The following is a 16827-nucleotide window of genomic DNA, read 5'->3' as shown; positions in this document are numbered from 1 at the left end:
TCAGGTCCAACTACAGCGTTTCAAAAGGAATTCTTCAAATATTTATACTTGCCAAAGTTCACAGAAAAAAAGTGTTTGAATTTTTTTAGTGTTTATTTAAGATGATGAATATAATGATGTTGAAATTATTATATAAAGGGAAAAGTGTAATTCTATATTTTTAATTAATTTGCTTATGAAATACAATTGTTATAAACAATTTCATTTTTTTTTATAAAAAGTACATTTCTTGCAGAATAGAGAAATTAGAAACCTAAATATTTAAACAATCATCGGTCACTGCCGATTATAAAAGAGTGATGTAAAACAGGTATAACGTTGAATAAAAGGCCTCTAATTGAATCCACCGCCCTATCACTGTAATTGCACTTAACTTACTCCCCGTAGCTTCGGACTACGACATTCACTTACTTTTCAGCACGCTCATAATAACCTCGTCAATGGTGTGGTTGTTGAGCAGCGTCCGGATGTTGTCGTCTTCCATCGTGAGCGAGAACAGAATCTTGGTGTTCTCCCGCATGCGCGTGGTGATGTCACCGTACTCCACACCGGCAACCGGTTTATGCCCGCAGCGCTGTATCACCTCACCCAGGACCCGATCCACGGGTGTTTTCGGCCATCCAAACTCCACGAGCATCTCCTCGTCGATCAGCATGCACAGCAGTTCAGAAATTTTCTCTCTCAGCATCGCATCGCTCATGAAGATTGGCATGCTATCGTCCTGTTCGATTTTTATCTTAGTAGCTGGTATTATCATCGGACGGCTAACGGGTTCCTTAGCTTTAGCTTTACGCATCTTCTTTTTATTTGGTGTCTCTTTAACAGGGGTCGCTGGTTCTTTCTTTTCTATTACAGGTCCTGCAGTTATGATTTTTTGCTGCACTGGACTCATATTCGGCGGTTTGGCCGACATCTTCTTTTTATTTGGGACCTTTTTAACAGGGGTCACACTAGCTGGTTCTTTCTTTTTAATTACAGGTTTTTCAGTTATGAATTCTTCCTGAACTAGGCTCATATCCGGCGGTTTGACCGACAAGCTGCGCAACTTCTTTTTGTTTGGTGCTTCTTTAACAGGGGTCACATTCTCTGGTTCATTCTTTTTTATTGCCGGCCCTGCAGTTATGAATTCTTCCTGTACTAGACTCAATTCCGTCGGTTTGACCGACAGGCTGCGTTTTATCTTGACCGCTTTTCTAATTTCTACCGGAACGGGCTCCAATTTTGGTGTAGCAATCTCAATCTCATCCACGAACATTTCGTTGGTCTGTAGAGGTTCGTTTATGCTGTCCTTCCGTCTAGTGTTGATCTTCACCAGACGAATGTCTTCGAGCGGAGTTATTTGATACACTTCGCCATCGATTTCCAGCATTTGCTCATCTTCAGCTCCATGCATGCCATCGATTTCCAGCATTTGCTCATCTTCAGCTCCATGCATGAGTTCCATTTGTTCGCTTTCCATGGCTTGTTCGATGGTTCCGTGAACTTCTTCTATTTCCAGTAGAACTTGCTGCTGTATCGGTTCCTTCTTAGGTGGAATCAGCGACAGTGCATCCGGACACTCGCTAGAAAGAAAAAAAGAAAATTCACAATTTTAAACGACTGGTCGGGTTTAAATTTTTTGATGAACTCCATCTTCCAGTGGAAGATGTATTACTTCAAATTTAGAATACTATTTTTGTCTCCACATTCTGAATGAAACCTGCAAAAGTGATGTATAAAATCCTTTAGCAGTAAATTTTTGAACATTTTTATTTGCACAATTAAAAATATACGAGAAAGGCAAAAAACAGTATGCCAACAAATGAAACCCTGATTAATCCACCTCGCGGTGTTTCTGCATTCCTCGTACTATACTAAATATAAAACGTATAGCATTTTTTTTAAATAAAAATCCTATTTCGTCCATAACTTTTCGATCCCATAGTCCGATCAGGAAATTTTCCAATAAGCAACACTTTGATGTACGAGAAAGGCGAAAAGAAGAATTAAAAGTGTCTGTCGGCAAGGATGCCTCGAGTGCAGAAAGAGGATACAGCGAGATGCTAGACATGATCATAGAGCCCTGAGTCCCAAGCCCAGACACAAATGATAAAATTATTCAATGTACATAAACATTATTTTCATGAGTGGTAAGAGGAAATATCCACACACTCAGTTTTTATTTCTGCAGCTCGGCAAAATCCGCACAGCCGTGTGGCCAGCAAAATAAAAACTGATATCCCATCAAAAATGAGGCTTGTTAGCTGGGTTTCGGCAAATTATTTGCTGATTTTCAGCTACTTTGACAGATATCTAGGCGAAAAACATGTTTACTGGAGCTTGGCTGTGCGAATCTCGGTGAAAGTTGAACAAATTGCTGAGATCCCGGTAAAAAAAAATAAGTGTGCATGCTATGAGAGTACAAGGGATGTTTTGTTTGCAATCGAGTATGCAATGCTGATAAATTGGTTGAGCTCGACGATTCAGCAGCTCAGGAAACGGAAAGACCTTCAGCAATCCTGGTGGCAGTGCGGTGGTGACGATCGAGGGTTACGCGCCGCTCGTCTACTTCGGTTGTGATCATGGCCCAGCATGTTTCGTTACGTTGGTGTAGCTGGACACAACACTTATTGGTTCAAACAAAATTACCGGTTTTGGGCTCGATGCTGCCTATGTAGAGGACGTGGTCCAACTGGTTACAAAGAGGGACGATTACATTTTTGTATTTGGCTTACTTTTCTAAGACATTTGGCATGCAAAATAAAAATTCGATTTCGAAATTTTCCTGTCCCATTGTTGCTATTGAGCATTGGCCAGATCTGAGACGAGACCTGCAAAGAGGAAAAAATGTAACTTCAGCTGCTGCCAGTCAACTGCTGTCACGAACTGTCAGGTGCAACCAGCAGCTTTTTGAGTGAAAGTATTGGTATCCCAAATAAAATATTCCACATCATTTTTGTTTTACCAAGACATTTTTACTTTAACGAGTATTCCAAACCTTCCGTTTAGCTTGTTAATAATCAGTAATAAACCTGTGTTTTGTTCCCGATATAAAAATCCTTATGAAAATGAATTAACTATTTCGTGAATTGGATACACTTTTATTGTGCTCAGAAGGGTCCACCTGGGGCTTAGGTGAAACAGTCAAGTAAACAGTTGAAACTCGATGGTCAACTGTGATGAAAAGAAGAACAAGTGTCAAAACAAGAGAAAAGAAGCAGCGTCTTTGCAGGTCTCGTCTCAGGGCCAGATCGGACTATGGGATCAGAAGTTTTAGCCAAAATACTATTTTTTATACCCAAAACATGCTAAAATGTACTCATTTATTTCAATCAAAGTTAATTTTCTATGTTCCGGATATTAAACTACCCAACTTGGACATTAATTTACAATGTTCTGAAAACTCATATGTAAATATGTACATGAAGTGGAAGTTTTTGATTTGAAAAATGTATTGGAGGTAACCACTCTTAGTGCGCTGGACTGGAGCTTTTAACCAACTAAGGACCTACGAAGGACCCCCGGCGGCCTTCGCTACTTAGCGGCTACTGAATGAGCCCGAGATTTCCAAATTGGCCGCATTGTCGAATCACTCACAACAATCGATTTGTCAAACCAACATTTCCACATGTGTATAGCAGGGACTATGTCCAAGGACTTTATGACCCTTTCCCACAGCCTCTGCAAGTTAGAAGGCCTGCCTAGGACGTGGTGGGGTTTGGCAGTGGTTTTGGCGAACCTCCTCCTTTTCCGGTTGCAGTGTAGTGCCGTTTTGTAGGTGTTTTTTCTGTCATGTATCCTAAGAATTTTTCGAATAAAGTTTTCATTGTAACCGTTCAATTTCGCTGCTTTATGGATCTCAATTTTTTTTCCGCTTCGAGCTCCATCTCCCCCATTGAAATATTAACAGCCGGTGCGCCATCGAATGAAAGGCGGCTTGCTTTTGTGCATCAAAATGTTTAGATTCCGATATTATGTATCGATCGGTGGACGTAGGTTTTCGATTGATAGCAAACTTCAACATGTTGTCGTCTTCCCTGGTGATCAGAAGGTCAAAGAAAGGGAAGGTTATGTTCTGTTCCTTCTCAACCGTAAACTTGATTGTTCCATGTTTAGAGTTTAGCAGATTAAGTGTTTGTGGGAGGAAGCGTTCTTTAATTATTGCAAAGATGTCGTCCACGTAACGCTTCCAGATTCGGGGGAAAGTTTTTTTTGCGGTCATACAAATGAGCGCTCGATGCCTTGTTATTTTTTCTGCAATTCCACTGACGACTGCGTGCATTGTCATCTCCAATTAAGAACGTTTGAACGGAACATTATTTTCAGAACGCAGTCGCGGATAATTGCGGATGCATTGCCAACCTCTATTACAGGGAGGAAACCGCTACTATCTTGATTGTGCAGTCGTTACTGACCAGGTCCGAATGCTTCGAAAGCAATGGTCGATCGTTATCAAATTCAATAGTGATGAACAAGGCTTTGTCCCCTGTCGAATGCATAACCTGCATAAGTAAGTTAATGAATGTAGTTCCTCGGTCGAAAATTTAAATCTTGATGGTTGCAATACCATTTGTGCGATTTCCACCTATAACTGGTTATCAAAATTAGTCGAAACATTGGTGATGACGTAATGATGATTATGAGAGTTTTTTTAATTTCGAGTAAATCTTTTATCGGTGTGAGTATCGACGAGACGTAACCAAGCGTAACCAAGCACGGCGAATCATTTATGGGCCCATAACTAACTTTTATTTAACTTTTTTACTTTCCAGCTTGATATTGCAGTGACTAACAACTCTAAGTTGACAAAAACAGGGTTTTTAATGAAAAATATAGAGTTTCGAGAGATTAGCCTGTTCTGTAGGCCTCAATTCCTTTGAAGACTTTTGTGTTGTAGTTGCCCGTTACTTTTATACAAACGGTAAACGATTCGTCAACATAAATATAAAAAATTCGTTATTGTGAATGTTTGGAGCATTACGAGCTAAACACTCTTGGAAAAATGATTTTGTCCATCACACAATAAATTTTTGAAGTAATTCTAGAGAATCACTCCTACAATCATCACAAAGTACTTTATCATGAATTTTAAGATGGGTTTTACTAAAATATTACCAATCCCATTCAGCCATTTGGCCGAATGCTACTAGGCCGAGCAAACCATTAGGCCTAGAGTTTCCATTCCCGGCCATTTTTGCTGTCCCGGGATTCGGGATGGAAATTTTTGTATATCCCGGGAAATCCCGGGATGATGATATGGAAATGCTAATATCATCTTCCAAACTTAGACGTACATGTTCTTGATAGAATTAGAGGCGAAAGTATAGAATTGATACGTTAGGATACGGCAGGCATGAAGAATGTTTTTGCCTTTCTCGTATACTAAGTATACGGTAAAGGCTATATGATCGCTCCAAAAACAAACTTTTTATAGATGGCCCGGAGACCCATAGTGTTATATAAAAATCGACTCAGTTCGACGAATTGAGCACAAAACGACGCAAAAAATGTCACTCATTTTTCGGGCACTTATCCTCAACCGATTTGCTCGCAACAAATTGCATTCGACGCAGAATCCTTTCCCATTGTTTCCTATTGAAAATTGGCCAGGTCGGACTATGGGATCGGAAGTTATGGCCAAAATACAAATTTATACGTAAAAATCGCGTAAAAAATGTCACTCATTTTTCGGGCACTTATCCTCAACCGATTTGCTCGCAACAAATTGCATTCAACGCAGAATTCTTTCCCATTGTTTCCTATTGAAAATTGGCCAGGTCGGACTATGGGATCGGAAGTTAGGGCCAAAATACAAATTTATTTGTAAAAATCGCGTAAAAAATGTCACTCATTTTTCGGGCACTTATCCTCAACCGATTTGCTCGCAACAAATTGCATTCAACGCAGAATTCTTTCCCATTGTTTCCTATTGAAAATTGGCCAGGTCGGACTATGGAATCTGAAGTTATGGCCAAAATACAAAGTTATACGTAAAAATCGCGTAAAAAATGTCACTCATTTTTTGGGCACTTATCCTCAACCGATGTGCTCGCAACAAATTGCATTCAACGCAGAATTCTTTCCCATTGTTTCCTATTGAAAATTGGCCAGGTCGGACTATGGGATCGGAAGTTATGACCAAAATACCTTTTTTTTATATAAAAATCACAAAAAATGTCACTCATTTTTCGGACACCTAACCTTAATCGATTCACACGCAACAAGTTGCATTCGACGCAGAATCCTTTCCCATTGTTTCCTATTGAAAATTGGCTAGATAGGACTATGGGATCGGAAGTTATGGCCGTAACACCATTTTTTGCCTTTTTATACGAAAAGGCTGTATGTTCGCTCCAAAACCAAACTTTTACAGAAGGCCTGGAGACCCATAGTGTTATATACCAATCGACTCAGCTCGACAAACTGAGATGATGTCTCTGTGTGTGTGCGCGCACCAAAAGTGCGAAAAGTTTAGCTCACTTTTTTGGAACTTATCCTCAACCGATTTAATTCCAACAAGTTTCATTCGACGCGGAATCCTGTCGTATTGTTTTCAATTGAAAATTTGGAAGATCGGACCATGGGCACAGAAATTATGGCCAAAATATACTATGTGTTATAAAAAAGCGAGTAAAAAAGTCTAGCTGACTTTTAATGAACTTACCCTCAACCGATTTACTCACAACAAATTGCATATTAGACGCGGAATCCTGTTCTATTATTTTCTATTGAAAGTTGGCCAGATTGGACTATTACCTTAGAAATTATGGCCAAAATACTTTTTGCCTTTCTTGTGCAACAAAGTTGTACCGAAAGGCTATAATTTCTTTCCGAAAACGAACTTTCGGATGCTTCCACACTGATACACTTCCCTCCCTCTTCATACGGGAGTTTGGCAGAAAGACGGTCATGAGATTTATATCATAACAAATATTGCCCTCCGCTCGCTTGATGGGAATGACGTTTTCGTTTTCTTTTTGTGTAGTTGGAGCTTCAGTTCAACTAACATCCAAAAGTGATATCCTTAAAATATATGACCTGGGTAAAATAAAACAGGGGTATGTATGTCAAAAAGATTGGAAAAGGAAACAGAAATGTCGAAGTTCTTATTAGCATATTGTAGATCAAGCTGAAAACCGAACTGAGGTCTCGCGACAATCGCATTTTCTCGCATTTCCGGATGTTGCAACTGCATCGCGAGTAGTGCGCAACTGTGCCATAGTCGGGCACCACTCGCGATGCAGTTGCGACATCCGGGAATGGGACAAAATATGATTTTCGGTTTTCAACTGTATCTACAATATCTTTGCCATAAATAATCTGATTTTCATAGAACGGACAAAGAAATTTGTCTTTTTTACTCCTAGCTACTAGCTCATCTATTTTCAAGCACACACATTTTACGAAGGTCGAGAAAGGCACCATCACCGCTAGATGGATTAATCTGGGTTTTTTTTTATAGAAGTCGATTTGAAAGCGAGCGGAGGGCAATATTTGTGATGGCACATATCGCACGACCTTCCTTCTGCCAAACTCCCGTATGAAAAGAATATCAGTGTACTGATATTCTTCCCTTCCCCTTCATACGGAAGTTTGACAGAAGGAAGGTCGTGCGATATGTAGCCGAACATAGTATTAGGAGGACCGAGAAGATTAACGTGGCGTACACACTGTGTAATGCAAATTAAATTACACGTAAAATAGAATCGAAAAATAAAATAAAATAGAAATGCAAATATAAATTTTATTTGATGTATTACAACTATTTTCACATCAATCAATGAATTAAATCAATTTAGATATAAAATCAAAACGTTTATTTTTGCGTCCTGCATCAAAATGAATGTAAATTTACAAAATATGTGTGCGACTTCTCGTTGTAGACGGAAGATAAGTAGGAACCATGTACCAGTTAGATGTATCTGCTCTTTTGCAATATCAAGGAATATTGTTTAAATATAAGAGAGCTGCAGTTGCTGGCAGAAGTATCAGTCAGTAGACCGCCATAGGGCATTTTTTTTTTTTTTTAGTTTTTTTTTCTTCTTTTAGTTTTGTGTTTTCTGTGTTAGGGAGCTCTCCTTGGCGTTGGGTATTCATTTTTAGCTTAAAAACTATTAGTAAGCTTGAAGTAAAAAAAATAATTTTGTCCCGTGTATCCCGGGATTTTCGATATTTCAAAAATAATATCCCGGGAATCGGGAAATCTCGAATTTCCCTAAATCCCGGGATTTTTCGTCCCGGGATGGAAACTCTAATTAGGCCAAAAGCTACTAAGCCGAAAGGGTCATTTGGCCGATCTATTTGGACATTTGGCCGAATAGGACATTTGGCAGAATAGATCATTTGAAAAGTGAGAAATAAGGAGTGAGAAGTGAGATGTCTAATTTCTCACTTCTCACTTCGTGGTTCTCACTTTTTATAGTGAGAAGTGAGATATGAAGAGTGAATAGTAAGACTTCTTGCTTCTCACTCCTCATTTATCACTTTTTATTGTGTTACTCACTTCTCAATACAAACTACCCACTTTTTATAGTGAGAAATGAGTAGTGAGACGTCTCACTTCTCTCTCCTCATTTCTCACTGCTCTCTATAAAAAGTGAGAAGCGCGAAGTGAGTAGTGAGACGCCTCACGCGTCTCCAGTTCTTCAACGAAGGACCGTTCCACCGTGGCATCTTCTAGTCGGCGTGTGTTGAATCGTCGTCCAACTCTTTCTTCCTGCCGACGAATCCGCACAATACGCAGGCGTATTTCGCCGATGAGGAGGTGATGATCAGACGCGATATCAGCACTACGTTTATTCCGTACATCAAGAAGGCTCCGTTTCCATTTTCGGCTGATGCAGATGTGGTCGATTTGATTTTCTGTAAAGCCGTCACGGGAGACCCACGTGACCTTGTGAACCGGTCGATGAGGGAAGAGCGATCCCCCGATCACCATGTCGTTATAACCCCAGAATTCTGCGAACAGCTTTCCGTTTTCGCTCATTTCTCCGAGACCATGGCGTCCCATAATACGCTCATGGTTCGAGTTGTCGGATCCGATCTTCGCATTGAAGTCGCCCAAACAGATCTTGATATCACCCTTCGGAATTCTATCTACGACGGCATTGAGTTGGCTATAGAAGTTCTCTTTGTCTTGCATAATATTGGATTATAGTAAGGTTTCGGACTCGTGTTCTAAATCTGGCAACGATTATCCTTTGACCTATAGGTTCTCCTTTCATAAGCGCAGAGTGTGCCTGAGCGCTTAGTAGCAAGCCAACTCCGCGATGCCGGGGAGCGTGTTCACCTCGTAAACCAGAGTATAGCAGAACTTGTCCCGACGGCGTTCTGTGTTCCCCAAAATTTGGCCAACGGACTTCACTCAGTCCCAGGATCTCAAGCTTCATGCGGCGTGCCTCATTGGCAAGTTGTGCCAAGGGCTAGGGTTATTAAAACGTTCCATGTTCCTATTCGTGTCCGTTGTTTCGCGCTAAGAGTCGTCGCCGTAAAATCAGTCCGTATTCTTTCATTATCGGATTCTCGAACAAATTGATGTTTCGGGAACAGTAGGTTGTTGGCCCAAGGTTCCCTATCAACCGGGATGGGGCTGCCATCTTAGGTATAGCTTCCGGGGAATAGCATTTCATACTCAGCCGCTGGATGCCAGAACAGACGCTGTTGGAGCCGCACCTCCTTGGTGAACAGACGCTCGGTCAGTCGGGTCAAATTTGTTTAATGTTCCACCCAACACCAGGACTAGGCTGTTGGCTGTTACGCCCTTTTCAAATGTTGAGCTAGATATATACAGTAGAAGTTCGATAACTGCAATTCGATAGTTGCAACAGTTTTGCAGTTATTGGACCGCTAAACTTCAAACTGATGTCAAACTCAATGACAGCTGTATTGCGCTGCACATTTAGATGCACTTTTATAATTAATTTATTGCATCTGACGCTGATTGACAACCGTTTGACGTCTAGAATGCATTACAGTTATCGAACGGCATTCGTTAACTGAATAGTAAACATGTTGCAGTTATCCAACGGCTACTGTTGTAGCTTGCAGAATAACCATACGACTATTTCAGGGCGAAACAAGTATGTCTACATTGCATGATAATCGTTGGAAGTCTGTTGTTTTTGAAAATGTTTAGCAAGAATAGCTATTTTTTAACAGAAATGAACTCCACTGCAGTATTGCACGGCCCACAAAATTCAGGAATTGTTACTTTCTCATAACTTTATTGTCGAGACGAGCCAGCCTCGCGCTGAGTCTCGGTTGCAAAGAATAAAACAAACTTTATTTTTAATTGTTTGTTGCATCAATAGACGACTAGGTCCTAATGATGGTTATCCTAATTAATACTAATAAAAGTCATGATAATAAAAACATCGTGAATTGTTTATCATGGCAGAATAGGCCCAAGAAAATTACGACGAATGGTCTGTCGGGATAGATTAAAATCAAAACCTGGGGCAACCTCGTTGAATGCCCGTTGTAGACCCACCAGTTGTCCGTAATACGTTCTACGAAAAGATATCCTCAGCATTCCGTTATTTTGCAGTGGCTTCCTTGAGGAATGCCTGAGGTTGCCGAAAATTCGGTGGATTGGGAATTACCCACCGTAACAGACATTTTCCGTCCAGTAAGATATGAATGGAATTAGCGCAAAAGATAACCAGCAACCAAGTCCAAATTCGCAACCGTAATAGCGTGGTTAATTTTATCGAAAGTTGCAAATAGGTTCGTATAAACAACGTCCGTTTGTGATTTCTGCACAAAGCTGTCGGAAATGCTCGATGTTAGGCACAAGAGATTAGTAGTCGTCGATCTGCCTGTGATAAACTCATGTTAGTCGGTACTCAGATGTTGCTTACAGTGAGATATGAGTGGTTCTGTTATCACTAGCTCGAATATTTTGGATACAACGCACAAGGATGAGATGCCGCGATAATTGTTTTCGATCGTCCTTCTTGCACACGGGAAACATTGTAGTGGTTTTCCACGCAGACCGAAAAAGTCCACTGGATATCGATTTGTTGAAAATCAGTTGAATGGGAGCGAGCAGAAGTTCGATGTGCCTTTTCAAAAACGCGGACGGAATGCCGTCCGGACCTGGATTCATGGATGATTTTAACTGTGAGTTAGCTCTTCGGATCATATCTGCATCTACGAAAAACGTAGCCCAAGTGATCCCGGCTGAAGGAACGTTGTTGGCAGCCTCCGCGATTATGACATTAGAGTAGTAGGTACTCTCGCAACTAGAAAGAACCGTGTTCGGAATAGCGCTTGAGAGCAGCTCTTTTGGCAGTTTTCATTCTACGAAGCTGACGGTTCTGCCAAGGACAACTATAAGGAGCGACGATTTGTTAGGCACGAGCCTTTCAATCTCGTGTCCAATAATATGCGATAAAGTCAATGCCGCATCGTCTGCATCGCAACCGTCAAGAATGTCAACCCAGTCCAATGTAGCAAAGAACTCAACAATGCTATGATGATCGGCGTTATGGAAATTGTAGATTACGGGCTTGATTGATGCATAACATGCTCGTATGTTGTCCAGCTTGAGTATCAACGAAGGATGTAGGTTAACTACTTTAACTAGCGCTGATGGAGCATGCAAAACATGTGGAGCAGAGTTCTGAGCGCTAACAAAACACAGTTCCAAGCCTGTCATAAATATCAATGAAATAATGTAGTCGTACGCATGATCGGCCGGGAATGGGGTAAGAAACCCTATCATGAATTGGGCTTATTCTACGAGTCGAGTGACGTGAGGTGAGTCGATTTTAGCAATTCTCACGTGAGGTGACCATGTTATTCAAATGGGGCTATACGACTCTTCTCACGTCATTCGAGCAATCTCACGTCACTGCACTCGTAGAATAAGCCCAAATGTATACAGAGATGATAAGTGAGAGATTTTTTCATGCACACATTTTTTGTGCAAGCGAATGTCTTGTGGCGATGAAGGATGAATCACGAGCTCTCCAAACTCGATAGCGAACTCAGTATTTAAAAGGTGGTAAAACCTTGAAGAATACGATGGGCAGGGCATGTTGCAACAAAGTGAAGGTGTCGCAAAATGGAAACTCTAGGAAATGACCTTTCGCAATTCATTTAAGCAGGCCCAACTAGTTCCCAATGCTTACCGATGGCTGGACCTGACATGTCTTATCAAACAATCTCTTCGTTTGAATTTCTTATCACATATCGGGCAAAAGCTGTGCTCCTCGATGAGATGAGTTCGTGTATGCACCTTCATCGCGTGTTGGGACCCGAACAATTTACCGCATTGATCGCAGGGGACATCTAAAAAAAGAAACAATTATCAATGACCAATGGCAGCAACGTCCCCAAAGCATACCTTTCACATCGCTGTGCGATTCAAGATGACGACCGAGATCCTCATTGCGAGTAAAGGTCTTTGAGCAAATTTCGCATGATAGCATGGGTTCCTGCATGTGTACGAAACGGACGTGTTCTTGCAAACGAGACTTCCGGTTGAATGTGGCCGCACACTCCTGGCACTTGTACCCATTCTCACCGGTGTGTTTGAACATGTGTGAGCGAAGCTGCGTTGCCTGGATAAACTTTTTGTCGCAGAGCGTGCACTTATGGGGTTTATCGCCTGTAATGAAATGCGAATTATAAATAATGTTAACTACTTTTCATTTGCACATTGAAATTATTTTGAATGATTTATAACATTGTCCAACAAAGATTGAAAAAGAAGCTCAACAACAACTAACTGTAATAAGGAACATTCATACCTGTGTGGGTTCTCCGGTGTCTGTTCAGTGTTTCCTTAGCTGCAAAGGTGGCAGAACACTGCAACAGAACTGATTAATAACAAGACTTGTTGCAAAGACCAATGGTAGCAAATTTACCTCATCGCAACGGTAGGGTCGCTCCCCGGTGTGTGAACGGCGGTGTTTCCGTAACGCCCCCGTGGATGGAAAAGATTTCGTGCATAAATCGCACGGGAACGGCTTCTCCCCGGTGTGTGTACGGATGTGAATGCTGTAAAGATACACAAGTAAAAATGATTGCTTCCTGCTACATGCGGACACAAGACAAACTCTCACTTGAGTAACGAAGAGCCGTAGAACCCTTTCTCACAGTGCGGACACTGATAATCACGTTTCCGTTTGGCTTCCCCCATGTGGTAGCGAAGATGCTCGCGCAGATTGTCTAACCGTGTGAAAATTTTTCCGCATACCTCACACGGCAACTGTAGTTTCGGAATTTCCCCGCACTTAGAGTGATTCAGGTGCCGCTCAAGATGGTACTTCCGGGTAAAATCTTTACCACACTTGATACAGGAGAACGGTTTGCCCTCGGTGTGTGTTGATAAGTGTTCAGTGAGGACCTTCTCCGAGGGGCATTTCGCATTACAATGTCTACAACTGTAGTCGTCCGATTCGGAGTGAACGGATTGCAAATGTCTCTCCAGATAGTCGTACGCCTTGAATGATTTCGGGCAAAGTTTGCACTTCAAGTGACCGACGTGGGCGGTTGATATATCTTCACCACAGCAGTAGCAAGGATTTTCCGGATTCGGATTGCAGTATTTGTAAAATTCTTCACCCGGCTGTGCCAACATAGCAGCATTTTTTTCTTTTTCCAGCACGTCTGCAAACTGACTGATTTTTTCCAGACATTCATCTTTATGCTTCTTGAAGACCTGGAAAATGAAGAATGGGTAGAATGGAACCATGTTATAAGATCATGTAAGTATATTTTGCTTACCTTTGCAGATACGAAGGTGATCCCGCAAATCTGGCAGGTCTTGCCGGGCTTCATTTCGATTATCATTCTACCATCCTTGGTGGCTACTACACTGGGTTCGGCATGTTCCTCCGCAAGAGAATCAACGTTTAGACCCTCTACATCCTGTGTGTCCTCGTTTACGGGAACCAGGTCCACCTCCTGGCTGCTGTTGTCCGTAACATTTAATCGAAACTTTTCTTCCTTTTTCCTTCCGCGTTCAGACATTTTAGTGTAATATAAAGAACCTGTAGGATAATGGTAAAAGAAAAAGAACATTTATCGGGTTGTTGAACAATGTCATTTAATTTACCCTGTGCCGGACAGATAATCTACGCTTACGCAGGAGAAATAGATAAGTGAAACCTGTGGCAAATTTTGTGCGATCACACTAGTGGACTTCGCCTATAAGGTCCTTGTCTAAATTTTATGCCGCTGACTAACAAAAAAGATCACAATAGATCAACCAACTGGTCGCAGTGGAAAATGTACCCACCAAGGAAAAAAACAAGAAAGATCGTGGGGCAACACCAGATGGAGTTCATAGACAAACGTTATACGCGGTTGGGGCCATCCAGAAACCACGTGGTCATATTTTTGAAGATTTTCAACCCCTCCCTCCCCCCATGTGGCTTATCGTGGTCATTTGGCAGACCCACCTCCCCCCACCCCCTATGACCACGTGGTTTTTCTCAAGTACAAAAATTTAAAAAAAACACCTTATATAACCAAAACATATGGTTAATCCGATCACTTTTTAAGATGGACAAATTCACTTGATTCAAAATTAAACTAAACCCAGTATGGAAATTATAAATTTTCATGAAGTCGAAAATTTTGATTATGTTATCATGTTGTAATGTGTATCAGGTATTAGGATATCTAGAACTCGCACATCTTCAATGCATCAGGAGGATACAAAAAAATGTGGACTCGCGAATATCTCATAAAAATTTCGAGAAAAATTTATAATGGTTTAGAAATTTTCCAAAATATCCCTATATTTTTTATTTTTTTATTAGTGTTTTTTTTTTAATAACAATAAAGTTCATCACTGAATATCCCTATAGATTCCTTAGAGTATTTAGGACCTTCCATAGCTCTGGAGCTACTGGAAATACCTTAGCGAAACATCTGAACTAGGAGTTCAACAACGAAAAGTTTATCAGAGAATAATATGTAATCTTAGAGATGCAAATAAAACCTCCTACTGTTGTTTCTTTTGAGTAGCATTGCTGTAGAAATTTCAGTATTGTTTTCAGCATCATCAATATTAGAAATGAATAATAAAATTTTTTTTTTAATTGTTCATTGCTAATATTGATTTATTCATGAAAATTTTGTATTTTTTCGTTGAACATTTTAATTTTTTTATGGAAAATTCTTATTTCATAATTGCAATTTTTGCTTTTTCAAGTGCTAATTTATTATTGTTGTGTGTATTATCACAAAACAGATAGGCATCATAGATCAAACTGCAAATTTCAAGGTAGGCTCTTTGTGTATCAACAATCGACGAACGGCACTCCCGTATATCCAAGGCGAAAGAAAGAGAAAGCAAAGCATGCGATGCTGCTCTGTCTAATGCGCGTTGTTCAGTAAAGCATGACTTCCACCGCTAGGTTCGCTAGCGTTCCAAAATTATGGAAGGACCACATTCCACGGCAAAGATGCCTATATGTTATGTGGTATTATTGTTCTTTATTGGCAATTTCCTATTTTATTATGGAAAATTTCTATTTTTTTCTCTACTAAAGAGATTTTCAATCCAGAGCTGGCTCATCTCTCAAAATTTCTAATTCTTCATTGAAATTTTATTTTGATATCGACTCGTGGAAGCCAATGATGCCATACTAAAAATATTTTCTCGGTCAATCTGATGGTTCCTTTGAATAATTTTCCAAGGAACTTCTATTCCACATCTCGAATATGCTTCAGTCAATGGTCCTTTCATAAGCGACTCATAGAGGAATGGATGTATTATAGACCAATTATTATTTTGGAGTTCGGATCATTCGATTTATTCAATTAACCAACTTATGAATGATGTATGATATAATATCCCAGTAGGTCCATTGGGTTGATATGACTTCAATTATTATTTATACAAGCTACTACAGACTTTTTAGGTTATACAAAACGTCCTGGAAGTCGTAATGTTTGAACTACTTGATCATTCAAGTCCGTGAACCCAGTTCTTCTAAGGCCCTACAAAAACAGTTTGCGAACAAACCTCATAGTCATTGTGCAACTTACTGTTGACTCAAGATAATTTTGGGTACCTTGTCTCTTGGATCTCATGTTGATGGAAATTAGGATCATATGCTTATTTCATCGGATTGGATATATTCCGATGATGAGAACATTGCAAATGTCTTGATTGATCTGGTAGTTTCGTGGGCTGAACTTGAGAGCATTTTGAAGTACCTTGAGCATCTCGTATTCCTGAATATTTATCACTGGCTTAACGTTCAGGATTACCCATCTTATCTGACCACCCATCTGTTTAGAATGATTCAAACATTTAAACTTTATTTACACGCTCTTAGAATCGAAATCTTCCCAAAGTTTCGGATATCTGAGTTTTCATGGTCAGTCAAATTTGAGCTCCCATATTTTTTCTGTAAAGTCAATATCTAGATGAACAATTTTACTGAAGAAAATGGTAGCGTAGCTCTCTTTTGTGATTTTATAGACAATCTAAAACGCTGGGCATATATGACCCATCATTCCTGAAAGGGTTGAGATTTGTTTTGGAATTCAATTTCAATCGTTATTATAACACTATTTTTTAACCTAGATTGTTTTAGGAATTGGAGAGTTTTTTCTGGAACACTGCCACTTTTTTCATATCGCAGGAATCTCCTTAGTTTTAAGACCCTTTTATGAATTTAAAAGCATTTTATTTAGAATTTCATGTTGATTTTTTAAATGCAAGCTTCTCTATGCCATAACCTTTTTCATGCGCATTACTAGAATTTTGTGCATTTAGAACATTTAGGTGCATTATTTTTGTTTTTTCGATCAATTATGATAATTATTCAATATCATAAAAAACTAGGCTTCTTAACCCTAAATTATTGTCTACATTTATTG

The 16827-nt window shown here is 40.1% G+C and overlaps 1 protein-coding gene across 1 annotated transcript in view; it reads right to left on the bottom strand.

The window, feature by feature from the left end:
* Positions 1–74: 74 nt before the first annotated feature.
* Positions 75–16827, bottom strand: part of LOC134223496 (protein suppressor of hairy wing-like) — a 29223-nt gene continuing 12470 nt past the window's right edge. The window contains exons 2-8 of the mRNA XM_062702665.1: positions 13714–13979; positions 13050–13648; positions 12852–12984; positions 12735–12792; positions 12329–12592; positions 12114–12273; positions 75–1562 (exon numbers count right to left, since the gene is read on the bottom strand). Coding sequence (XP_062558649.1) covers positions 404–1562; positions 12114–12273; positions 12329–12592; positions 12735–12792; positions 12852–12984; positions 13050–13648; positions 13714–13959 — 2619 coding nt within the window. The 5' untranslated portion in view covers positions 13960–13979 and the 3' untranslated portion in view covers positions 75–403. The remainder of the gene's footprint in view (positions 1563–12113; positions 12274–12328; positions 12593–12734; positions 12793–12851; positions 12985–13049; positions 13649–13713; positions 13980–16827) is intronic.

Source organism: Armigeres subalbatus, chromosome 1 (genome assembly GCF_024139115.2).
Source record: "Armigeres subalbatus isolate Guangzhou_Male chromosome 1, GZ_Asu_2, whole genome shotgun sequence".
NCBI lineage: Eukaryota > Metazoa > Arthropoda > Insecta > Diptera > Culicidae > Armigeres > Armigeres subalbatus.
Note: the sequence above shows the minus strand (reverse complement) of the source record. Positions and strands in the feature narration are given on the sequence as shown.